Source organism: Pangasianodon hypophthalmus, chromosome 9, assembly GCF_027358585.1.
Source record: "Pangasianodon hypophthalmus isolate fPanHyp1 chromosome 9, fPanHyp1.pri, whole genome shotgun sequence".
NCBI lineage: Eukaryota > Metazoa > Chordata > Actinopteri > Siluriformes > Pangasiidae > Pangasianodon > Pangasianodon hypophthalmus.
Window position 1 is genome coordinate 19080444 of NC_069718.1, and position 27486 is coordinate 19107929.

Genomic DNA, 27486 nt, shown 5'->3' on the forward strand with positions numbered 1-27486 from the left:
GTACCAGTCAATAGCCGAGTGCAGAAGGCGGGACTTGTCTTAATACGGGCGCGAAACTCGTGATTTGGTCTGTAATGTCTTTGCTCAGTAATTTCTGCTGTTGCACTAGCATGAGATTTCAAAGTAAAAGTGGACTACGAAAAACAAACACAGCTTGCATATACCAGCGTATGTGTGTGTATATACATGTGTGTGTATATATATATGTGTGTGTGTGTGTGTGTGTGTATATATATATATATATATATATATATATGTAGATAGATAGATAGATAGATAGATAGATATAGATATGTACACACAAACACACACACATGCTGGCACTCCTGGAAGGTGGAATTGCAAATAAGAAAATTATGCAACCAGCCTATCCTATTATACATGAATTCTTCCAAATCACATGCTTTGCTGAGAGACTGTAAAATTACATTTATTTGATCATTATATTTATACAGCTCCTATATGAGCTCTTTGAGGGGAGAGGTGAAGACTTGTAAAAGTAACTAAAAGTTATTAAAGTTAAAAGTGAACTTGATATGTGGCATAAAGCAAAACTTTCACTGAATTTGTCCAAATCAAATGCCACAAACACGTGTCTTAGCAAAAAACCTGCGTGATTTGGAAACCTCTACATTCACGTGTAATTCTGTAATAGATTAGGCTGGTTATATAATTTTCTCATTTACAAAACCTCCAGCAGTGCCATAATAATAAGCTGATTATAGTCAGAGGGAGTATGAGGTGCAGGAGGAGGAAGAGGTGAGTGTGATCAGGAGGGTGTGGAGGAGAGCTGCTATTGCTTCACCTCTGGGTTGTTGTCATTATCAGAGTGCTGCACCTCAGGGACCTGACAGTGGAAAGATCTGCTCTCACCCAACAGCAGTGTTGTGGCTTTGCTTAGAGGTAAGTGTTCATTCAGGTTTATTACAATAAAACCATGAATCACTAAAACTGAGTAAACTGAATCACAAAAAGAATCACTAAAACTGAGTAAACTGCAACCTCTTACAAATATGTAAGAGGTTGCAGTTTACTCAGTTTTAGTGATTCTTTTGTATCGTTATTAACTATATATGTGTGTGTGTGCATTTAAAATATTTCAATTAGTTTGTTTTTTTAATTAGTTTGCTTGTATTGATGATGTAAAAGTAGTTGATACTCTTCCACCACTAATAGGCATGATGATCTGCTTTGAAAGTGTACTCTTAGAAAATTTGGAACTCATAAAGGTCCTTAAGTTAGAAAGCTCTATGTAGAACCCTACACCAGAGTGTTTCCCTATCAAAAATGATTCCAAGCCCTTTATGAAACCTAAAAATGAAATCACAAAGAACCACTTTTTCTAAGAGTGCATGATATCAGTTGTGACCTGCATTGTCTGCAAATTCCCATGTTACCCTTTGCTCTCCCACTCTTTCCCTCTCTCTGTTTTCATTAGGATGGATGATGGTCAAACAACTATTCAAAAGCGTTACATTAAAGCTTCTCCTTTACTACACACATATAAAACATTAAAAAAATCTTAGGGCATATCATAATTTAAATGACTTCCTGGTAGGATAAAATTCTATACATGGGCACAACACAGTATAAGCAAGGTTAGTAACTTTAGCAAATTTAGCACATTTTGCAAAGTTTTATGAAGACCATGAATTCAGTTGGTGGTCCTAATCATCATGAAGGAAAATGGACATCAGCTGATTTAGAGGTTAGAGATGATGAGAATCAGAATATTCCTTCTCTATGGTATGGAGGAATTGACAAATGCTTGGGTCTCACCAACAGTAACACTAGAAATATAGACAAGGGGTACTCTGAGTTGGACCCCTTGCTTCCTAATGATCATTCGTGGCCCTCAGTCCATGATGAGGAACAAGCGTCCACTGGTGCTCAGGCCATGCCGAGCGAATCATACTGTACCATGGTGCTTCAGATCCTGGCTCCATTCCTCCTGGCAGGCTTTGGTACAGTAATGGCTGGCATGCTGTTGGACATTGTGCAGGTGAGTATGGCAGGATTATGGGCACAGGAAGAGTTTGGGTTTAAAAGAGTTTTTATTTCAGTCTGAAGTATTTGTGTGTTGGTGAGGCAGCACTGGGACGTGTTTCAGAAAGTAACAGAGATCTTCATCCTGGTGCCGGCATTACTTGGCATGAAAGGCAACCTGGAGATGACACTGGCATCAAGACTCTCTACAGTGGTGAGTAAATAATGACTTACTGCCTCTCTGCCACTTTCTTTACCTCTCTAACGCCATATATATATATATATATATATATATATATATATATATATATATATAGGGTTAGGGTTTATATGTATATATAAACTGCTTTAAATTTGCTACTACAGTCCCATGTGATGTTCTCTTATACCCTATGTTGTGTCTTATATAAGCTTAATAAATTCTATACTTCTTTCTTGGTCAGATGTTTTTGCACAGTGCTGTAAATAAAAAAGCATTCAAACTTAAATATCCTCCTGTTATGGTGGTTAAATACCGTTTACCTTAAACTTGCTGTGGAATAAGCACAAATACCTTGTTTCCTTAACTACATGTTGTTTTTTTTTATTCAGAATTAATTAGCCAGTCTACTGTCATAATGACTGAAATATATAACCCAAATGGTTTTGCATTGCTGCATGTTTACAACAGGTGAATGTTGGCAGAATTAACTCCTCAAAAGAGAAGTGGAAACTGATCATTGGAAATCTTGCCCTCAAGCAGGTAAATAACTTTTTAAAAAATAGAAAACAACTAATTTTCTCTTTGTGTGAGCTGTTTATAAATACTTATATAAATATTGAATAAGGGAGATAAATCCTAGTCATGGCTTACACATTTCTTATACCTCCAGGTTCAGGCTACAGTGCTGGGTTTCCTTGCAGCAGTGGCAGCCTCTGTACTTGGATATGTTCTGGATGAGAAATTGACCATAAATGGTACAGCAATGTTATGCTGCAGTGGTGTAGTGACAGCATTCATGGCATCGTTACTGCAAGGTAAGAACATAGTATCTGCATAACATTCATAACAGCATGATATAAAAACTGTTGCTGCTTCTCAATTTGCCTATTTATTCTATGCACTGAAAGTATGTACTCTTTTTTGTAACGAAAAAGTACTTTTCTTCATTCATTATTCCTTATATAGTTTATACAATATAATTTAATTTACCATTCCCTTGAAAAAATTTTCCACATTTCATTTACACCTCTCTAAAATGCATCCTTGAATTCGGCAAAGCAACCCATCACAAAAATCCTCCTCCCTCGCACAAGGAGTTGTGGGCAATATTAGCTGAAAAAGTGTCCACACTTCGAAAATCTACCAGAAATAGTAGACTATCCAGGTATCTTTGGGATACTCACTTCAACATACTACAATTTGGGACACACCAATTCTCATCTCCGATACTGTTTAGGATGGATAGTAGGTGAATTGAGATGCAGTATGTTATTCTGTTTTTTTTTTAAAAAAAGTAGAATTTATGAAGTCATATGTTATCAAAAGAATAAAAACAGACTATGCATCCTATTTTGAATGTAAACATCTGGGTTGGGGGTTTGTTACCACCCCAAATTTGATTAGCATGTCCTGAAGTGTTTTATTGCTCTTATACCATAGCAATTTGCCAACGTTACTTTTTATTAGTTTATAGAGCATTCCCTCACCAGCTGCTCTGTTTTGACTCTCTTCAAGTTAAAAAGACAAACAAGTATTCAGCTTATAATGTTAGAGACATTCAGCAAAACCGTCTGTCCTGAAGACTTTCCCATGTTGGAAAACTTTAAAGGAACTGTCTTAAATCTGACCGTTACAAAGTGCTGACACCATAAATATATTCCAAAAATATATATTAAAAAAAGTCTTCACACAGAAAAAAATGACTTATACCACAGCGCTGTTGAATTTTCAATTCTATTAGTCTATTAGTCAGAAGGTGTTGATTCATTTTCTGTAACAGCACAGCTCAGACAGTTGGCCAGCTGCAAGGCAAATCATAGGTTTATATCAATGCACTCGTTCTAATACGTTATCATTTCTATGTTTATTTATCCTTTTGAAAGGGGTCTCAATTGTCAATGCTTTGTAACAGTCAGAGGTAAAGCTGTAACTTTAAGTTTTCCGCCATGGGAGTCTTCATGATAGAGGACGTTACGCTTTCGGGTTTCTCTTGTAACATGACATGCTGTTTTTTGTGTTATTAACTTCAAGAAAAAGAAAACAGAAAAGCTGGTGAGGGAATAACTGTTTATTGCTGTTATAGCATAAGTGATAAAATGACTTACTTTTTTGGAGGGCAATCCACATTATTAAACGTAAATATAAATGGATAAAAATTATGTTGTGTCATTCTTTAATAAATAAAAAATGTTAACATGAATTACTGTGGTATAAAAGGAATAGAACACTTTGGGAAGTGCTGTTATAGACACATTGAGTCGCATCGCATCACCCTGTCATTAATTATAACAGTATGTCACGTTGTGTTTTATTCCTCACATAATACAAAGGAAGTATAATGTGAAGTATATTTTTACAGATTAAACAGAGGTTTGTGTTTTCGTTTTTTCATTTCTCTCATGACTGAAATATCAGTACATTAGTGTTGCCAGTAACAATTCTGTGCCTCAGAATCATGCACTGTGTTGTGTGGATTATATTTAATGCAGTGATATGGTGGCTAACCAGACTGTTGGCGTGATGTCATCTTACTTCCATGTCATTTGCTTCGTATAGGTATCATTATGGTGGGTGTGATTATTGGCTCAAAGAGGACCGGGATTAATCCTGACAACATAGCAGCACCAATTGCGGCTAGTTTTGGTGACCTCATCACTTTGGGGTTGCTTGCCATCATCAGTCAAAGGCTTTTCTCTTGCATTGGTGAGAAAAAAGAAAGAAAATGAGTTTGCTTATATTCAGTAGTGTGTTCCTTTTTGTTCCAGTCACATTTTGGTTTATTTAAATGGATTGTTGCTAGATTTTATAGAAAATGGCAAGTAAGTTGATTTTTGTAGTTTAGCTCTATTTCTCTCTCTTCTTTTTTTAGAACTCTACCCCTATATTATCTACGTAGTGTGTGTCGTCTTTCTGTGCCTGACACCAGTCTGGGTAATAATTTCGTTTTGTCACTCTGAAAGCCACAAACTGCTGTACAATGGTTGGGAACCCATAATCACAGCCATGGTTATCAGCAGGTCAGTGAATCCTGATTTACTGTCAAATGACTGTAATACTGACCTCTGACCTTATAAATCATGCAACATTTATTTCCAATTGAGCTCTCATGAGCAGCAGTGTGGATCAATTGTAACTGACTTTGCTCACAAAACTGACTTTGCTCACAAAAATGTATCTATATATGACTATTTTACTTTATGCTTATAGTGGTCATAGGTTCTAAACAGCAAATATACTGGGGTACATGTATGTCACCATTGCCTTTTATTAATGTAGCATAATGACATAAAATCCTTGTGTATGTTCTCAGCATAGGTGGACTTATCCTGGACAAAACCATTACTGACTCAAACTTAGGAGGAGTAGTGGTTTACACCCCGGTGATAAATGGTCAGTGATGAAATAAGCATTTAAAACTGTTTTGTTCACAATCACAACTATTTAACTTAAAATTGGGAGCATCCTGTTTTGGTCCATTTGATTTTTTAAAGAAATAATGTAGTGCAGTGAAAAAAGTTATGGGGCACATTTTTGTATTTGTACACAGGTGTAAATCTTTACATACACCTATCAACCATAACATTAAAACCACTGACAGGTGAGGTGAATAACTTTGATTATCTCGTTACAATGGCACCTGTCAAGGGGTGGGATATATGAGGCAGCAAGTGAACAGTCAGTTCTCAAAGGTGATGGAAGCAGGAGAAATGGGCAAGCATACGGATCTGAGCAATTTTGACAAGGACCAACGAAAAGTGATCCAAGGAAGGACAACTGGTGAACTGGCGACAGGGTCGTGGGCGCCCAATACTCACTGATGCCCATGGGGAGCAAAGGCTAGCCTGTCTGGTCTGAGCCCACAGAAGAGCTACTGTAGCACAAATTTCTGAAAAGGTTAATGCTGGCTATGACAGAAAGGTGTCAGAACACACAATGCATCGCAGCTTGCTGTGTATGGGGCTGTGTAGCCGCAGACTGATCAGAGTGCCAATGCTGACCCCTGTCCACCATTGAAAGTGCCTACAATGGGCACGTCAACATCAGAACTGGACCCTGGGGCAATGGAAGAAGGTGGCCTGGTCTGATGATTCTCATTTTCTTTTACATGGACGGCCGGGTGAGTGTGTGTTGCTTACCTGGGGAAGAGATGGCACCAGGATGCACTATGGGAAGAAGACAAGCAGGTGGAGACAACGTGATGCTCTGGGCAATGTCCTGCTGGGAAACCTTGGGTCCTGGCATTCATGTGGATGTTATTTAGGCACCCTGCCACTCTGCAAAAATTGTTCAGGAATGGTTTGAGGAACATGACAAAGAGTTCAAGGTGTTGACTTGGCCTCTAACTTCCCCAGAACTCAATCCAATTGAGCATCTGTAGGATGTGCTGGACAAACAAGTCCGATCCATGGAGGCCCCACCTCACAACTTACAGGACTTAAAGAATCTGCTGCTAACTTCGTGGTGCCAGATACCACAGCACGCCTTCAGAGGTCTTGTGGAGTCCATGCCTTGATGGGTCAGAGCTGTTTTGGTGGCACAAGGGGGGCGTACACAATATTAGGCAGGTGGATTTAATGTTATGACTGATCGGTGTAGATTTTGCAGCACATTTACATCTGCAAACCACCGTTCTTTTTTATTTATGTCTGTCTATTTTAGGGGACCATAATTAATTGGACAAATAATATCATCACCATTACTTAATTTCAGTTACAATTTGCGGAGAGAGACAACAAAGTCCTGTTACTGTCCAATTACTTACAAATACACTACTATTACTATTACTAGTACTGTTACTACAGTATCTTTTACTATCTTTTACTCTCCATTAAAACATACATTAATTTATAGTTTAATGCATCTACAGTACTTTCATAGATTAATTGTATCTCACAGAGACCTTGCAATGTTTACATACTCATAAGGTGTTGGTGGTAACCTGGCTGCCATCCAGTCCAGCCGTATAGCCACGTATCTACATTTTCACTGCTCCCTGGGAAGGTTGCCTGAGGACGCAAAGTGCTGTTACTGTCCATTCCGAACCTTTTACGGCAAAGGTAAAACAAACAAGCAACAAAAAATCCATGTCTTAAGACAGATATTTTAAAGTGTGAATAGTGTTTGCTTTAGATGACCCAAATGTTTTGACATCTTTTCACATCTTTTGACTGTAATTACTAGTTAGTCTTTGTAAACCACATATAACTGCACATTACAGTAGTACAAATGTCTTTATTCATTACAATATGCAAATTGTCAGTATGAGAATAAGTGGATAGGAGTGGTTAGAATATGAAGGATATACAGATAGGCTTCAGAGCAGGCATTATATAAGAGTCTTAACCAACCTTACTATTGGCTTATCATTTAGCAGAAAAACAGTCAAAGCAGAATTGTTTGATGAAGGTGTAATAGCTGTGCTTCTGTTTTTTAAAAGAGTGTCTTGAATTCACACTTAATTTCTTGGTCCTCCTGCACCCATTCTTCTATGCTATTACAGCTGGCACATGATCAATTCTGTTCAGATTCCTCATATATTAATATATTAACTTGGTCATACATTTGCTTATTTAATTACAGCGTTTTTTGTAAAAGATTTTAGTATGCATTTTTTTGTGTCTTGGCAGGATATAACAACAGAACAGCTCGGGTGCTGCTTCTTTTAGCCATTCCAGGCCATGTGGTCTTTCTCTTTATTATTTATCTAATGCAAGGTGCCAACACCAGCCCAACACCAACCTTCATCACCCTCTACTTGGTTGCAGCTCTAACACAGGTAAGAAAAGAGTTTGGAGTTTTTTAAATCAAATTCTTTCAGGTAACAATACTGATGGTTGTCCAGTTGTCCTAAATTGGCTCTAGAAGAAATCTTATTGGTTAAAAGTTGGATCTTTGTTTTCTAAAAGTGTAGACATACCTCCTTTTGTTCCCTGTTGTTAGATCACAAAAGAAAAAGTGAACAAAAGCACTCATCTTGATAGAAAATTATTACTGAGACCTCGACTGCAGTAATGTGTAATGATCTTCTTTATCTTTGTCTTCTTTATTTATGTTCTCTCAGGTATTTATACTGTTGTGCATAGCTGACTGGATGGTTCACTGCTTGTGGAAGTATGGCCGAGACCCAGATAGCTTTTCTATCCCCTATTTGACAGCCTTGGGGGATCTACTGGGCACTGGCTTGTTAGCTCTTTGTGTTTTTGCTGTGGGCGAATAATGACAAGGACACACTCTTGGATGAAATGGATTTACCAGGAAATTTACGGGCTATATCTTAAACTATTATTTATTTTCACATAATTTTTATTGTTACTAATTCTTTATCTTTGTTAGACTCTCCTCTTGTTCACTGGAGCTACTGAAGCATGAATACATATTTCCAAGCCATTGCTGAGACACCTCAGCCACTTTGTACAGCAATATTAATTACTTAGTAAGTCTTATGAGTGATACAAAGTTAAGGACATTTTTTAGCATTCTATCAATATTATCAATTATTATGTTCATATTTTTTTAACAGTCCATATACTTAAAATGTCTCTACTTTCCAACCCTTTCTAGAAGTCAAAAGTCAGCAAGTTGTAACATAAACGGAATGTAGCAAACTGAATCAATCATGCTTTTTATTTATGATGGGGACATACACACGTATGTGAAGCACCAAAAACAATTGCTGGCTGATTTTGACTGTCAGCACATAAATGATCAGAAAAGCTTACCTTTTTCCAGAACATGAGAATGAAAAAATCTTTAAAATCATCTTTAAAGGTTCTAAATCTTTAAAGTTTTTAAAGTTTAAAGAATCTGATAGGTCAAAAATATAACAGAATACAAACCCTGATTATACTCTGATTATATACTGATTACTCCCTATTTATAATGTACTGTTCCTTTTTGTTTTATTTATTTATTTTTCTAGATTTATCTATATTTGTAATAATATTAAAATCTAATATCTAATATTTTATTATTGTAATGTATATCTTATACTAACAAAATAATATTAGAAAACACACACACACACACATATACATATATATACATATACACAGTACTGTGCAAAAGTCTTAGGCACATGCGAAGAAATGCTGTAGAGCAAAGATGCCTTCAAAAATAATGAAATTAAATGTTTCTACATAAAAAAAAATAGCAGTAAACAGTAATAAATGAAATAAAGTCAATATTTGGTGTGACGATCCTTCGCTTTAAAAAAAATAGTAGTCTCAGGTACAATTTGTGGAGTTTATAAGGAAATGAGCTGTAAGTTTCACTGAGCATCTTGTAGAACCAGCCACAGTTCTTCTGGAGACTTTGACTGTCACACTTGCTTCTTATTTCTGCAGCAAAACCCAGCAGCCTTCATTATGTTTTTTTGTCTGAAAAGTGTCTCTTATGTAATATGCTGCTTTCTTTACTGACATACAAACATTTTTCTGTAACATTTAATTTTGTGCTGGAAAACTAATGTTTGGAAATCTAAAATGTTTTTGTATTGAATCAATAATGTAGAAATCATAAAATAAAAATCTATAACAAAGTTTGTACTAAAAAAAAAAAACAGAGTGCCTAAGACTTTTGCACAGTACTGTTTATATATATAAACACCGACAAGCGCCGACGAAGGCCGTGTCAAGTTGAAGGATCCTTGGAAGGCAGCCTTTGTTACGTGGCCTTCATTCGGCAGATTTTGAAGGATGCATCAGTGTACTCTTTGCGTTGTCCAATCACCCACAATCCTTTGCACACATTCTGAAATTCACGAAAAAAAAAGGCGGGACACGAGTCGGCACTGAGCTCCCCACCAAAAATGTTTTCGGAGATGAAGGCATTTATGTTTATATTTATTTTGTGTTGCTGTAAATTAAATGCTGCCCATGTTATAAACCACTAGGAGACCACAGAGGGTTGTCATATGATTCGCATTTGCTGTATTGCATTATATAATGTCAGTTAATATAAATATTTTTAAAAAGTACTTTCCTAAAAAAAAACACAACAAATTCCTTGTGTGTCTGCGCACACACCTGGCGAATAAAGCTAATTCTGATTCTAAATTATTTTAAAATTGTATTACAATACTACAATTACAAAAAATCAACAGTACTTATAAAAATATTATAGCATTACTGTTATGGCTTTGGTACTGGAAAAATAAAGAACATATTACAGTGTTACTAGCAATTCACCTTAATACTGCCATAACGTAATACCATTAAATTTTTATAATGTAATACCATTATATTTTTATGACCGCTTTCATACATTACACCCTGAGCGAAAGTAAAAGAGAATGATTTAAGTTATGCTTGAATATATTATTTTTAGCTCAAGCTGTTAAGTATTAATATTATATGTTAAGCAGAAGTGTAGCAATAAGTTTTTTCTTTTATGTGTTATGTAAAATTAACAGTAGGAGGTGCTGTAGGCATATGTTCTTATTTTCTTTTCCTTCTGGAAAGTTATATACCTTACTGCTGTCTGCGTATCGTCGTTGTAGTTCAACTGCCGAAATTTAGAATAAAGTGACACAAATGCAACCTCCTGGTGGCTTCCTCCAATTCTACAAAGTAGAGGATCAGCAGAGGTATGACATCTGTCATCTACAATAGTGCTTGTTCTCTTTTCAGAGTTTTTGCACCCTGACCGCGGGGGCAGAAAACTTCATGATGTAGCCATGACATCGCCTTGCAGACTTACTAGGCTGTCTCATTCTAGCATTCAATGCTGCGGAGGAGTCTAGCCTAGAAGCCTCAAAAAGACTGTTCTAGGAAGGACGCAGCCTCATTAGGGCACAACCTTCCGTTTGAGAAACACCCAATGTTGCAAGCTTGGGTTAGGGTTAAGGTTAGTAGGATTAGGGTTAGCATTAGGGTTAGGGTTATTAGGGTTAGGGTTAGTAGGATTAGGGTTAGTGTTATTAGGGTTAGGATTAATTCAATTCAATTTCATTTGTATAGCGCTTTTAACATTGGACATTGTTAAAAAGCAGCTTTACAGAAATAAATAGATTCAAATTAAAGTAAACCAAAATAAATTGTAAATATGTGAATTTATCCCTAATGAGCAATCCAGAGGTGACGGTGGCAAGGAAAAACTCCCTGAGACAATATGAGGAAGATACCTTGAGAGGAACCAGACTCAAAAGGGAACCCATCCTCATCATCTGGATGCTAACAGATAGTGCAATTATAAACAAATCCCTTCTATAACTGTGTACTATATGGACAAATAGTGCAATTGTGCAACCAGTAAATTTGTCACAGTTTTCACAAGAAGTCTGGTTTGTTAAACCTATCCACTGTCCACTGCTGGAGTCCTGAGTACAAAGCTGCTGCTCATGGCGACCGCAGCCCCAAAGCCACCACAGAAATTGCAGTCCCAAGCCATCACAGTACAGCTCCCCATATGACTCCACAGCCCCCAAGTGGCACCATCCCCAGCAATCCCACTGATCTTCAGGCCGTTCATGTGGGGCCACCCCCAGCAGCAGTGAGCGATCTCAACCGATGAGAACTCGAACCAGAAGTAGGGCATCAGGATGGATCAGGCAGGTTCGGAGAGCAGAAGGGGTCAGGATCACTGGTATCTCAGGAGTATCATGTGTAGCTTGACAGAGAGAGAGAGGGAGAGATTATTAGGTAAGCTTTTGTCCCGTAAAAGTTAAGGACAATGTACTGTACGTGCAGAATGCAAGCAGGGACTCCGGCAAGACTAGCTATGACAGCATAACTAAAATGGAGAGCCAGAAGGTAACACAGATGTGAGGGCACCCTGGGACATAAAGCGGCCAGCCACTCCACCGTCGACAAACCTGAGTGAATGCGTGGCAGCATTCAGACATCCCAATTAACCACAACACTCTATGCCTGTGAACCCTTCAGACCTGCTACTTTATCTAAGAAAAAACTATTCACAAAAGGCTTGACTAAATAAATGTCTTAAGCCTAGACCTAAACACTGAGACTGTGTCTGAGCCCTGAACACTAATTGGAAGGCTGTTCCATAACTGTTTTTGGGCTTTGTAAGAGAAAGCTCTACCCCCTGCTGCAGCCTTCACTATTCGATGTACCAACAAATAGCCTGCACCTTTTGATCGAAGTAGGCGTGGCGGATCATAAAAGACCAAAAGTTCGCTCAGGTACTGTGGCGCGAGACCATTCAGTGCTTTATAGATCAATAGTAGTATTTTATAATCAGTACAAAATTTGATTGGGAGCCAGTGCAGTGTGGATAAGATGGGGCGATGTGGTCATATCTTCTGGTTCTTGTAAGGACTCTCGCGGCTGTATTCTGGACTAACTGGAGCGTGTTTATGCATCTATTGGAACATCCAGATAGGAAGGCATTACAATAATCCAACCTAGAGGTAACAAAAGCATGAACTAATTTTTCTGCATCGTGTAGTGACATTATATTTCTTGTCTTATTATTACTGAGATGTAAGAAAGCTATTCTAGTAATATTATCTACATGAGCTTCAAATGAAAGACTGGAGTCAATAATCACACCAGTTTCTTTTACTGCTGCACATGTTGAAACAGAAAGGCCATCCAGAGTTATTATGTAATCAGAAAGCTTACTTCTAGTTGCATGTGGTCCTAGTACAAGTACTTCTGTCTTAAGCATCCAGTGTCTAATGTCCTTTACACATTCCTCAACTTTATTAAGCTGGTGTCTGTCATCTGGCTTTGCTGAAACATACAACTGTGTGTCAATACCATGTTTACGAATAATTTTGCCCAGAGGTAGCATATATAAAGAAAAGAGCAGTGGGCCTAAAACAGAGCCTTGCGAAACAGCAAACTTTACCATAGTATGCATAGAGAAGTCACCATTTACATCTACAAACTGATAATGATCATTCAAATAAGACCTGAGCCAGGAGAGGGCCATTCCCTTAACGCCTACAACATTTTCTAGTCCATCGAGGAGAATAGCATGATAAATGGTATCAAAAGGTGAACTAAGGTCAAGCAACACAAGCAAGGAGACACACCACTGATCAGAGGCTAGTAGTAGGTCATTTACCACTTTAACCAGTGCTGTCTCTGTGCTATGATGAGGCCTAAATCCTGACTGATACATTTCATGAATGTTATTCCTATGTAGGTATGAGCATAGCTGCTGTGCTATAACCTTTTCTAGGATCTTGGAGATAAAGGGGAGGTTTGATATTGGCCTATAGTGAGACAGATGACAGGGGTTGAGGTTAGGTTTTTTAATCAGGGGTTTGATAACTGCTAGTTTAAACATTCTGTCTCTCGAAGGGGAGTGAAACATTCTAATCATTGTTCTGATATTATTATATTATTATCTACAGGGTTAGTTATAAAACTGTCTGGTTTTAAATTAATAGTCTGAATTTTTTGCCTGATATTTTCAATTTTACCATTGAAAAAATTCAAGTCATCACTGCTATAAAATGATTGTGTGCAATTAGTCAATTAAATAAGAATCTAAGATTATTTTTGTTATCTTCAATTAGGGTGGAGAGATACATTGATCTAGCAGTGCTCAGAGCTTTTCTATAGCTCAAAAGGCTCTCCTTCCATGCTATTTGAAATACTACCAATTTAGTTTGATGCCATTTACGTTCTAGTTTTCGAGTGGTCTGTTTTAAGGTGCGTGTATAATCGTTATACAAGGGTGCTAGCTTTTTGTCTCTAATTGTTTTTCTTTTAAGTGGAGCTACCTTATCTAGCGTGTAGCGGAACGTTGACTCTAAGCATTCAGTTGCCTGGTCAAGTTCTTTGGGATCAGACGGTGAACCAATTATGGTTGGTAACTGGAGATTATTGATAAAAGTCTGTGCAGTTGCTGACGTGAATGTACGTCTGACACAGTAGGATGGCAAGGTGCATATATTATGATTAAGATACATTTTAAATGAGATGAGATAATGATCTGAGATAGCTTCAGACTGGGGAAATGTGACTATATTTTCTATATATAATCTGAATGTTAGTATTAAATCAAGACTACCACTATGAGTGGGTCCTATTACATTATGATTAACCCCTCCTGAATCAAGAATGGACACAACCAGTTCTCAGAGGGTCTTCTAGATTATCAAAATGAATATTAAAGTCTCCAACAATTAATGCTTTGTCTAAAGACACAACCAGGTTAGAGATGAAATCCACAAATTCACAAAGGAATTCAGAGTATGGCCCTGGGGGTCTGTAAATAATAATTAGCTGAATCGTCTGGGTAGACTTGTTTTTTGTGGTTACGTATGTTAGTATAAACAACTTCAAACGTGTTGAATTTATGACTAGGTTTTTGTGTGACGTCTAGATTATCATTATAAATAACTGCGACACCTCCTCCTCTGCCAGTTAGACGCGGCTGATATATGTAACTGTACCTGGGAGGACTAGGTTCATTTAATGCTACATACTTATTTGGTTTAATCCATGTTTCCGTTAAACACAGTACATTACACTCCTGATCAGCAATAGTTTCATTAACAATAAGCACTTTAGACGTAAGAGATCTAATATTCAACAGTCCTAGCTTCAGATCAATGGTGCTGGCTGTGAATTCGGTTTGATTTAATGTTATGTTAATTAGGTTACTAAAACAAACTTTCTGAGTATTTCCACATTTTTGTTTAGCTTGGGGAACAGACACAGTCTCAATATGTTGGAACATGATGACAACTCAGTGCAGCTAGCAGACAGTCAGTTTAGCCTGCTTGTCTGCTCCCTGGCCTTGGCTATGGATTGTCACCGATTAACTAGGCCTGTTCTGAGACTATGTGCTATGCTACAAGAAATGAGAGCAGCACCTTCCTGAGTGGGATGGACACTGTCCTGCCCTAACAGGCCAGCCTTGCCCTCAAACCTACTCCAATTATCTATAAAGCTCACAATGTTTTTGGAGAACCACCTGGTCATCCAACAGTTCAGCAACCATAACCTGCTGTAAGTTACATCGCCATGCTGCATTGGGATGGGGCCAGAGCATACTACAGCATCAGACATCATCTTCACTAATTTACACACCTCTACAATGTTACTCTTAGTAACCTCTGACTGACGAAAGCATATATCATTAGCTCCTACATGAATAATTATCTTTGAGACCGTGTGCTTGCCTAAGACCCTAAGATTACCTGCTATGCCTGGCGCCCTGGCTCCCGGTATAGAACTAACTAGTGTTGCTGGTGCCCCTAAAGGTCTAGCTAATTTCACGCGCCGCAAAATAGAGTCTCCTATAACCAGAGCTCTTTCAGGTTTCTCAGCAGGTGCTTCACTGAGGACAGCAAACCTGTTTGACACGTGAAGCAGATAGGAGTGGTGCTCCCATGGGCGAGCCTTAGTGTTAGCTTTGGCTTTGTGATTATGCCACCGAGTCATCACCCATTCGCCCCACTGCGAGGGCTCTAATGCCAGAGTTGGGGAATTACTAACTCCCCCTAAGGCATCCAGACTTTCCCCTACAGAAACTATGCTACCCTCACTCTCACTAACCCTCTCTAGAGTCTGGATGTGCACCTCTAATGCTGCAATCTTCTCCATAGTCATGCCATCCACCCCTGTAGAAGTTTTGGGGTCTAGACACCCGTTACGCAAAGAGCTCATATATAAACTCTCAAAGAAATGGGAAAAGAGAACTAAAGACATGAACATGAAATGGCCAGAAGGGGGAAATTTGATGTGGCATTGTTCAAGGAAATTGAAACAATAATAAAAAACTAAAAAAAAACTAAATATGAGAGCATAAGATAAGAGGTTGTAGAAGTGACAGGGGAAGTGGAAGTGAAAGGGGAAATGGCGATAGAAGAAGGCGGACAGGCAGAATCACCGAAGAAGCGAAAGCCAGAGGTAAGACCAAAGAAGGAGTAGGGTGAAGGAAAACAGAGAAAGACACCTTTTGATTGCTACAAGCAGGTCCAAACGGTGTTGAGACAAATGGAAGACCAGTATGGAGAGGGCTCAGGTTGGGAAACAATAGATGAGATGGAGGAGAAGAAGAGGATATTGAGGAAGAAATGCAGAAGATAGGGGCAAAAATAGACAGAAATATGGAGGTAACGGAGAGATTAATGCAAGACACAGATAAATTGGTGAAACACAGGAGACGTCTACTAGATAGAAGGGAAAGAGATGGAGATGCGAATGAGGAGGAGTTATCCTATGATGAAAGAAAATGGACACAAGAAACGGCGAAGGGAAAACTTAGACCACGCAACTCCCCATCTTAATTAAGGGTACACAGGAAAATATGTGCCCTGGGCCACACAGGACCTTGATGGGCTGGTCGCTCACCTCCCTGACATACCAGAGGGGGCCAGGAAGTGGATTAAGGTGTTTCAGAAAGAAACAATGGGCAACCTGTTGGCTGTTGGGGACATTAAGGCGCTGATAACAAAGATTTTGGGAGGGGCAAAGAAGGAAGAAATCCTCTTTGCGTCCTATATGAGAAGAGCTGTGTTGGAGTGGCTTTTGACTCAAGCCATCCAGCAGGATGGCAGGCACTGCGCACTGAGTATCCAACCAAAGTGGATCCCAAAGCACTGAAAGGAGAACAACTGGGGAAACAGAAAACCCAACCACATATGTTCAGAGACAACTGAAAAGATGGAAGGAAGAAATAGAAGGGGACCCAGAAGGAGATACCCTGATGACCGCACTGTTCAGAAATGCAGTGATGGAAGCCCTGCCACAAGCTGTAAAGAGCAAGTTGGAAGAAGTGGTTGGTCTAAACTCAAAACACACAAGGAGATTTGTGACCATGTGTCCCATGCAGTGGAGCAACACAGAAAGAACGAACAGAAACTCAAGAATCAAGAGAGAGAGCTACAGAGAAAGCTGACAGTGTTACAGCTTGTAGAATTTACAAATAATAATAAGAAAAAGACTCAGGCTCCAGTAAAGAAAGAGGACAAGAAGAGACAGACCAAATGGCAGTGATGGCTCCTGTGAATGCTCCACCCCCACCAGTTGTCCAGCTGACCCCACCGGCAGTTGTTCCCCTGAATACACACCAGGCTTATGTGCCAATTGTCAGTGTTTATACTCAACAGCCAGGGCCAGTAGAGTTACAGTAATCGATCTTTGCTCTGCCTTTTTAGTATTCCTCTGGCTGAGAAAAGCAGGCATTTGTTTGCCTTTACTTATGCTGGCAAGCAATATACGACTTCAAACATTCACTACAAGTGTTTGTTACAAGGCTTCAAACATTCACTACAAGTGTTTAATCAGGTTCTCAAAGCTGACTTAGAAGATCTTTCATTAGATAGTACCATGTTACAATATGTCAATGATTTGATGATTTGCTCCTCATCACTGGAACAGTGCCACCAAGATTCTATCAGATTACTGACCAAATTAGCCCAAGGTGGGCACAAGCCATATAAAACAAAATTGCAATACTATCAGCCACAGGTTGAGTACTTAGGACGACTGGTTGCACATGGGACTAAGTCCATAGCACCAACTCAACTAGAGGGTATAAGCAAAGCTTCACTGCCACAGACTGTAGGACAAATTATGACTTTTCTAGGTTTCAGCTTCAGCTTTGAATGGATAGAGAGTTAAGACTGCTCCATTGCGAGAAATTATGACACAGACAGGACAACAAAATTTGCACTCACCATTAACATGGAACAGTGATGCACTATTGGCTTTTGAGTCATTAAAAAGGAACTTCAGACTGCACCGACATTAGCTACTCTGGATTACACTAAACCGTTCCATTTGCATGTAGCCAATAGAGTAGATGGTTATGCATCATCAGCACTAATACAAGAAACATGGTGTGGTAGGAAGAAGCAACCCATCACATACTACAGCACTAAGCTGGCCAGTGTAGCACAGGGCTACCCTCCATGCTATCAACAACGACTTGCCGCCCTATGCTATGCATATGAAAAAGCGTCCACTCTATGGGTTACCCAGTGATCATTTACACACATCACAAGGTAGTGACACTTCTAGAACAGCAGATTCTTTGTCCACACCCATTCCAGAGGCAGATGTTGGTTGGCTTATGTTTTAAGGATCATTTAGGTACTCATGTAGGATAGTCAGTAATAAAAAAAAAAAAGAAAAGGAAGATTTTGTGTCTATAATTTCACAATTGTGAGCAGCCATGCTCTGCCCAATTAGCTGAATTAAAAGACCTCACTACTGCATGCCAAAGGCAGAACTGCATATATATACGCTTATGCCCATGGAGTGTGTCACCTATTTTGGGCTGCTTGGAAAAAAGGGGGCTTTAGAAAGATTGATGGAAAGCCCATACAACATGCTGAACAAACTGTACAGCCAATCTCTGCCATGATGCAGCCAAAGCATTTAGCAATCATTAAATGCCAGGCACAAAAAAAAGGGTATCGACTTTGCCATTAAGACTAATAATGCTGCAGACCTGGAAGCCAAAAAGGCCTCAGGTTGCCAGGTAGCAGTGTTAGCACCAATGGTTAGTATAGAACCACAACCTCAACCGGATGACATTGTTTGAATTCAACACCAGACGACCCCTTATGAACATGCAGTGTGGCAACAAAGGGGTGCCATTAGAGATGCAAATGGCTTATATGGTGTTCACATGAAGGGCTCATTATCACACCTACTACACTTCTCAATATTCTTATTTTGGATGCACATGGTTTTGACCACTGCACGAGAAAAATGAAACAACAGGTATACTGGTCTCCATATTTACATGCAATGGTATATGAATTTTTTTCAAAATGTGAAGTTTGTGTCTAAAACAACGTAAGGAAAAGAACATCAATAGGTCACATACCAGTACCAGAAGAACCATTCAAGTACCTGGTAATAGACTATGTGGACATGATAAAGCGAGTACAAGGCAAAAGGTACATGCTGCTGATAACAGACAGATTCAGCAGACGGGTAGAAGCAATACCATCAGCAGACCAGGCTGCAGCACAGTAATTAAGTTTTTGACAAGAGAAGTGTTCCCTAAGTTCGGCATACCAACAGGAATCAGTTCTGATAGTGGTTCAGCATTTGTTCAGAAAACAGGGGACTGCAACAACTAAGAATAAAACATAGACTAGGATGTGTTTATCACTCTCAATCACAGGGAATGGTGGAAAGGGTGAATGGTACCCTCAAAGCTAAACTTAACAAGATATGTGCTAGTACTAAACTGAACTGGGTTGATGCTTTACCTCTGGCACTAATGAACTATCGCATGCAGACTAACAGAGATATGCATCTAACACCGCATAAAATGCTTACGGGTCTACCCATGCCTGTGAAATATTGGAGAGGTCCCTACAAGGGACACTCTCTAGAACAATTGCAGAAGAAGCTCTAGGCTTATATGCAACAACTAACTGCTATACATAAAGCTACACTATATTACCAAAAGTATTCGGTCACCCATCCAAATGATCAGAATCAGGTGTCCTAATCACTTGGCCTGGCCACAGGTGTATAAAATCAAGCACTTAGGCATGCAGACTGTTTTTACAAACATTTGTGAAAGAATGGGCCGCTCTCAGGAGCTCAGTGAATTCCAGCGTGGAACTGTCATAGGATGCCACCTGTGCAACAAATCCAGTCGTGAAATTTCCTCGCTCCTAAATATTCCACAGTCAACTGTCAGCTTTATCATAACAAAATGGAAGAGTTTGGGAACAACAGCAACTCAGCCACGAAGTGGTAGGCCACGTAAACTGACAGAGAGCGCATAGTGCAAATAGGTCGTCGACTTTCTTCACAGTCAATTGCTACAGAGCTCCAAACTTCATGTGACCTTCAGATTAGCCCAAGTACAGTACGCAGAGAGCTTCATGGAATGGGTTTCCATGGCCGAGCAGCTGCATCCAAGCCACACATCACCAAGTGCAATGCAAAGCGTGGGATGCAGTGGTGTAAAGCACGCCGCCACTGGACTCTAGAGCAGTGGAGACGCGTTCTCTGGAGTGAGGAAACACGCTTTTCCATCTGGCAATCTGATGGACGAGTCTGGGTTTGGAGGTTGCCAGGAGAACGGTACATTTCGGACTGCATTGAGCCGAGTGTGAAATTTGGTGGAGGAGGAATTATGGTGTGGGGTTGTTTTTCAGGAGTTGGGCTTGGCCCCTTAGTTCCAGTGAAAGGAACTTTGAATGCTTCAGGATACCAAAACATTTTGGACAATTCCATGCTCCCAACCTTGTGGGAACAGTTTGGAGCGGGCCCCTTCCTCTTCCAACATGACCGTGCACCAGTGCACAAAGCAAGGTCCATAAAGACATGGATGACAGAGTCTGGTGTGGATGAACTTGACTGGCCTGCACAGAGTCCTGACCTGAACCCGATAGAACACCTTTGGGATGAATTAGAGCGGAGACTGAGAGCCAGGCCTTCTCGACCAACATCAGTGTGTGACCTCACCAACGCTTTTGGAAGAATGGTCAAAGATTCCTATAAACACACTCCTCAACCTTTTGGACAGCCTTCCCAGAAGAGTTGAAGCTGTAATAGCTGCAAAAGGTGGACCGACATCATATTGAACCCTATGGGTTAGGAATGGGATGGCACTTAAGTTCATATGTGAGTCAAGGCAGGTGACCGAATACTTTTGGTAATATAGTGTATGTATTTACAGGAAAAGAGAAAGGAGAAGAACCAGAAGCACCCTGCCCAGTTGTTTCCAGAGATCAGGTATATCTGAAGGTGTTCAGGAGGAAGTGGAATGAGCCTAGAAGAGAAGGCCCATATACAGTGGTAAGAGCTACTCCAACAGTAGTACAGGTGGTAGTGGAAAATTTTATTTGCATGTATCATTATTTTTTATGTCTAGACAAGTCACGAGAAAAAAGATGTTTTGGGAAAACATTTGCTGTTGCTCAAGGAGGAAAATAAGAAGTGAAATAAGCCCAGTTCCTGTTGTCGTTAAGCACGAAGTATTCCAAATGTCAGCTAGACAGAGGAAGAACGCACCAATGCCTAGTAACTGGGAGTTACAATAATAGGCAGAATTAGAACCTTGTGTAATTATGTTCATAAACGGTAATGAAATGCTCTAAAGGGATGAAAGACAATGTATAAAAGGGAGTACCAGAAAGGGGAAGCACCTCTTCTGGGTGCATGACTTTTGTAATGCATACTGAAGACGTCTTGCTGCAGCAATAAATTTTATACTCTTGCTTCTTCTGCTCAATCTTGTCTGCTGAATTTATTTACCTCAATTTCTAGATTTCCACGACAATTTGGGGGCTCGTCCTGGATCCCACGTCTGGAGACTAGTCTCGGGGCCTTCCCGGATCGGCGAAAGTGCACTAGCGCCTGAAGCCTTTGTCTTCGTCCAACCACGTAATTGACTCTCGGTGGGGAGAGATCAGGGGACACACCGGGACTGTGGGATCTATGGACCTAAACTGAGGTAAATGGCAAACAAAGTTTTTCTAAAAATATATGAGTGATGTGGAGCGAGACGTAATTCTCGAGAGCGAGACGTATGAGTGATAGGGTCAAGGATTGATTCTGTTGTCAATCAGGGATCGACCATAATCACTGAGGGAGTGATTTCGGCTCAAATAAGGGGTAGAATTTAGATTTGGATTCTGCTGACGGTCTGTGACTGGCAAGGATTACTAGGGAAAGTACCTTCTTTTGCGAGCTTTGAGGAAAACTGCCGTCGTTGCTGACGAGCTCAATGTTAAGGGAATGTGTACACGTAAAAGGAAGTCACCAGGTTAAAATACAGATTATCCTCATTCCTGTACACTCAGATTAATAGTGCAGACATGGGGAACGGAAAAAGCAAGAATGGCAATGATCATGACGTGCAGTTTATGATAACTAATTATGGTCCAGGTTCTGTAACACAATTTAAACTTTGGGTGTGGATTCCCAGAAGGGGAAGTTAAGTGAAAGACCATTAGCAGGTTGAAAAGAAAGATTAAACGTACGTAGGGGATGAAAGAAAGGAACACAGAGGCGTAGGAAAGTTGACTACAATACACTTAAACATGTGGCTTGCAGGAGCGTGTATTCAGGCTTAAAGGTCAAACCCTCACACACAATCTAACTCTTCTTCTTCTGTGCCTGTTTAGTGTCTTAAGTCTTCCACAGATCCAGACCTGGTTGGTTAGTCCACCCCAGACCAGACCGCTGCCTCGGAACAGTGATCCAGTTTTCACCACATCAGCAGCTGCAACCAGCAGACCCTCTCCCTTTGCCACAGCCCGAGTAGACCACCCCGCAGCGACCAAAACAGAATGGACAAGACAAAGATCCCCGTGTGTAAGCAACAAGATGAAGAAACCGTGTCCCAGTTCGCCCACCTAACCAACATGTCATATGAGGAACATCTGAGAAACAGTTTCATGAATGGCCTGAAAGAGGATATCGCACGAAAGGCGAAGCAAACGTACAGCACATGGGACAAGGGAAAGCTCATGTTGATTGAACAGCATGCAATACAGAAAAACTGCTGAATGCAGAGAACCAAAAGAGACTGAAAAAGAGAGACGATCAAAAACACAAAGCTCAGCTGACCATGTTGCAAATGGCGGGGATTCAAAACGAACACAGTCACAACAACAGAGGTCGGGGTAGAGGCAGAGGAAGAGGGAGAGGGAGAGGAAGAGGAAGGGGTCAAGACCGGGGAAGTAACAACGGAGGATGTTTTATCTGTGGAAAACATGATCATTGGATTAGAGACTGTCCACAAAGACTGGAGTTGAGAAAACAGGACCAAGGCGATTGAGGTACGGGGGGTCCGGGTAAGGATGAACCTCCAGGGATGGGTGAGTCAGATCCTTTAATGCTTTGCAAAGAAGAAAAGCTTGCGCTAAATATTCCTTTCTCTTCTGATAACTCCCTTTCTGATAATGCTGTTGATGAAAGAACTGAGGGAACGTATGCTAAATATGATATGCCTAGCTATAAGAAAATTGCCCACTGTAATTTTCTTATAGCTAGGCATATCTGTGCATGCCTGTGGAGTTTCTAGTCGACTCTAGAGCAGGGAACTCTGTGATAGGTCATGTGAATTTCCAAAATTGTCTAAAATGGGTGATTGCACATTATACTCAATTGGAGCATCTCAAATCTCGGTTATGGAACGATTTGCCACGCCCTTAAGGTGCAAAATTGATAAAACAAAGCCCGAATTCACATTCTCGTTTTTAATTTCTGAGTGCTGTCCAATTAATTTGTTGGGACCGGATTTAATGTCTAGAATGGGGCTTAGTTTAAAGAACAAACCAACGGGCCTTGTTGGATAGGACAGTTCGTGTAATACGACCCCAGACCCCTGCTATATGTGTATGAGTGGAAACTCTGTACCGCTCCTATGAATAGTGTCACAGCAGAGCTTGTGAAACAAACAAAAAGCTCTCACTTCCTCTTTTGGCACAGACTACATGACACCAGAAACACCACACTGCACTGCGCACACACACACACACACACATGGGCCAGACACAGGTTATGAGAAAGGATGGTTTAAGGAAGTAGGGAAAGATGATACTTGAATTCTGAAGCACTTGATAGGAACTAAAATAGAAGGTGTAACTAGGAATGATTTATCGCGCTGGCTATCCACTCCCACCAGAATGAAGTATGCTCCCCCTCCAGACAAAGGGGTAGAATAAGGATTCTGGAACTTTTTAATGATTGGGCTTGCATGTTTGTTGAGTTGCATTAAAATGGGAAAACATAATATTTCGCAATGGGTGTTAAAGCTGTGTTGGAAAAGTTCACGCTGACCCCGGGGTCCAACCCATCGCAGTGCTCAAACTATTATCTATTGGCCACTACTACAGAAGCAAACTTGTTAAAATTTTAATTTGCACACAAGGAAAAGAAGTTCCTGGAACACTTTATCTCTGCAGAGGGTAAAAAGGACTCGAGTCAAAGGGGATAGAGGCAATTCAGAAAGTTTCTAAACCTGCCACCAAAAGAATTTGTTCTGTCACTCTTGGGGATAACATTATAAAATATTTTCTTCTGAAAACGCTGTTTTAGAGGCACCGCTGAGTGCTATTGCTCACAGACAAGGCCTACAAGCACACAGCACGGTCACGTGGACCAAGGACACGGAATTGGCTTTAAATCAGTTGAAACATGCTCTTCAAACCACACACACATTAGGTCTTTCTGACCCAACTCGGCCTTCCATAAAAAGACATGTTTTAGACCTATAGTTCTAACAGATAAAAGCTGCCGACACCTCGCGAGATGTCATGAGGGACAGCGGTTTAATATTGTTGGTACCACATGCATAGCATGAGCCCATGGCACTGAGCCAGCAGTGAACCTCGTCAGGAAGCAGCGTTATGCCCAGACCTACCCATTGGAGAAAAGCTCTATTCTGCCAAACAGACTATTAACCGCAGCAAGAGAAAAGATAACATTTCACAAAAGATCCAACTGTGTAAATAAGTAATCTGGTGTTGCGGACCCTCGTGAGGTGGGAGGAGTGTGCAATTTTGGTAGTTAGGAATACCCAGACTCCAAGCACCAATATGCGTCAAGAGTAGGAGAAGCATCACCAGAGAACAACAACATCTGAGTGGTAACGCACACCCACATGACAATGTGTTTTGGCAATTTGCTAACTGGACGACCAGACAATACACTAATGAATCATGCTATGTATGTCATGCAATGCCTACAGCCGTAGTTTCTTACTTGCTTCGCCCTTCTGCGGAGGCAGGAAATGAAACTCTGATAACGGTAGCAACCACATGCACCAACCCATGGTGTCTCAATCCTAACGCCTCAACAATGTATGCGAACTATACCCATAAGGGGTACCTCAAACACACAGGGGTGAGGTGATGTAATGAGCCTCCTTGGAATACAACCTTTCGGAACGATACAGGCGCATGCCTGAAGGCAATGAGGGCAGCTATTAAAAAACTACAAGGGAGATGGAGCAAAAGCAAAGGGGTTCAAAGTTCAACTCCCACCTGACATTGAGTTCCCTGTATGCTTTAGAGGCACAGGTAACATGTCCAAACATGTGACTTTGTTTACAGTTCTTATAATGATTCACTCAACTGTGAAAATGGAAACTTCTCACTGCTGCACCCAGGACCAGATGGAACAATTCCCCACCCCGGAGACTGGTACTGGATATGTGGGAAACCAGTCTACACTTTCCTGCCAAAATTTTGGAAAGGTGTTTGTGCCCCTGCTCGGTTTCAACGGTTCCATGGTGCTCGTCACACAGAACCCGCATGGCAACCAACATCACCATCAAACTCGCAGAGATTCCGACGACGACTTCCCACCCCCTGAGCATCAAGTGAAATCCAAATGGGGTAAATTCTGGGACTCCATGTTCCCACAATATGTTATGACCCAAGTCTGGAATCAAGTTGGGATAACTCAATACAGGCTAGCGACGTTTGTCAATGCCACTAACATCACCGTCAAGGGCGTTAATCAAGAGCTAAAAGCCTTGCGAGTCAATCCGTACAAAATAGGATGGCCCTGGACATGATTCTCGCGGAAAAGGGCGGCGTCTGCCAGATGATTGGAGAAACATGCTGCACCTACGTTCCAGCAAATGATGACGAACATGGACAGATCACCACAGCCTAAGAGAAGGTGCATAAGGTCGCTGAGGCCCTGCAAGACGATGAGAGAGGCCAAGTAGGATGGGGATTGTGGTATGACCTATTTGGACAGTGGGCCCCATGTCTATCCCTGATAGTACCAGTTGTGGTGGTCATCCTGCTACTATTCTTGTTTGGGCCATGTGTTTTCCGTTGCTTCAGAACTCTGATACTAAGGCAGCTGCATGGGTTTCAGATGCTCCGACAAGAAATTCCTGAGGAAAATAAGGGGGAAAATCACTGGACACCGCCATTTCAAGACAGTGACGACGACCTTCCTGACTGGCCACCAGATCCAACTAAAACTGAATATGATCCTCCATTAACTGACACTGACAGCGCTGTCTAAAACATATGATCTTATAAGTAATCTTGCTTAGCTAGTCTCACTCACTTCCTCAAGCAAACACGTAGAGGTCTATCCCTCGCAAAAACAGCAGTTTCTGACTTCGCTTATGGTTTGCGCTTAATTTTTGTGTTTCATGAAACCATGATGAACATATCCAAAACCAGCAGGACAAGTATGTTTTGATGTTCTGTACTGAAACACGCATTGCCTGTACTATGTATGTATGCTTGTGTAAGATAAAATTTTACTTTGTAATTGTCCTATAAGGACAAAAGGAGGGAGATGTAGTGGAAAATTTTATTTATCATTAGTTTTTATGTCTAGACAAGTCACGAGAAAAAAGATGTTTTGGGAAAACATTTGCTGTTGCTCAAGGAGGAAAATAAGAAGTGAAATAAGCCCAGTTCCTGTTGTCGTTAAGCACGAAGTATTCCAAGACAATGTATAAAAGGGAGTACCAGAAAGGGGAAGCACCTCTTCTGGGTGCATGACTTTTGTAATACAGACTGAAGACGTCTTGCTGCAGCAATAAATTTTATACTCTTGCTTCTTCTGCTCAATCTTGTCTGCTGAATTTATTTACCTCTATTTCTAGATTTCCACGACAGTGGAAAGGTAGTACCATGTGTTATCATTTGAACCATTGTAATAGGGTCCCTAGTCTAAGAACCAAGGAGAGGAAGAACAGGCAGCTGACACCTCTGAGGAAAGTCAGGAAGAGGTAGAAACGGGCTTAATTGAAGGTGAGAGAGAAACAGAAATAGGCCCAACAGAAGGTGATTAATTGGTGTCAGCCCCTGTGGAAAGGGATGGGAGCGAAAGGGATGAGTCTGGTACTATCCCTGACTCTTACTGCGGCATACCTGCAGCTGATCCTGCAGACTTCCCCACAATTGACTTCTTAGTCCTTCTCAGTACTTCATGCAACAGCTACAGTAACGAATAATATGACGATAATAAGCCATTAGACTGCACAAGCCAAACTCTGGCATTACCATTAATATTCCCATATGAAGAACGAACAATAGTGGTAGCAGATTTCTTTTGGCTTTGTGGAAGAAGATGCTTGAGAGCCACAATACCTAGAGGATGGACAGGAATATGCACTAGGGTACAACTGATTCAGGAGATCACAATAGTATACTGGGATTTTGAACAGCCTATTGAAGAAAATACAAAGGAGAGTCATAGGGTTAAAAGAGTCTATCAGGCAGATCCTAAGGTGTATATAGATTCAAAAGGACAACCAAGAGGTATATCCAAAGCAAAGTCAGGATTTGAGTCTATACTGGTTTGGACAACACCTAACAAGAATACAGAATGGATTAATTATATTTACTATATTCAGCAGTGGGATATTAACTATACTGACGCTGCTCTGTCTGCATTGGGGGAACAATTAGATGC

At 40.5% G+C, this 27486-nt stretch overlaps 1 protein-coding gene across 1 annotated transcript; it reads left to right on the plus strand.

Moving 5' to 3' along the window:
- Positions 1-162: 162 nt before the first annotated feature.
- slc41a2a (solute carrier family 41 member 2a) lies at positions 163-11018 on the plus strand. Its single transcript, XM_026919582.3, has 11 exons — positions 163-903; positions 1439-2002; positions 2093-2200; positions 2657-2728; positions 2859-3003; positions 4745-4891; positions 5058-5205; positions 5499-5578; positions 7114-7245; positions 7816-7964; positions 8250-11018. Exons 2-11 carry the CDS (start codon positions 1640-1642, stop codon positions 8403-8405), a joined length of 1500 nt encoding a protein of 499 aa, XP_026775383.2. The 5' UTR covers positions 163-903; positions 1439-1639; the 3' UTR covers positions 8406-11018.
- The last annotated feature ends 16468 nt before the right edge of the window (positions 11019-27486 follow it).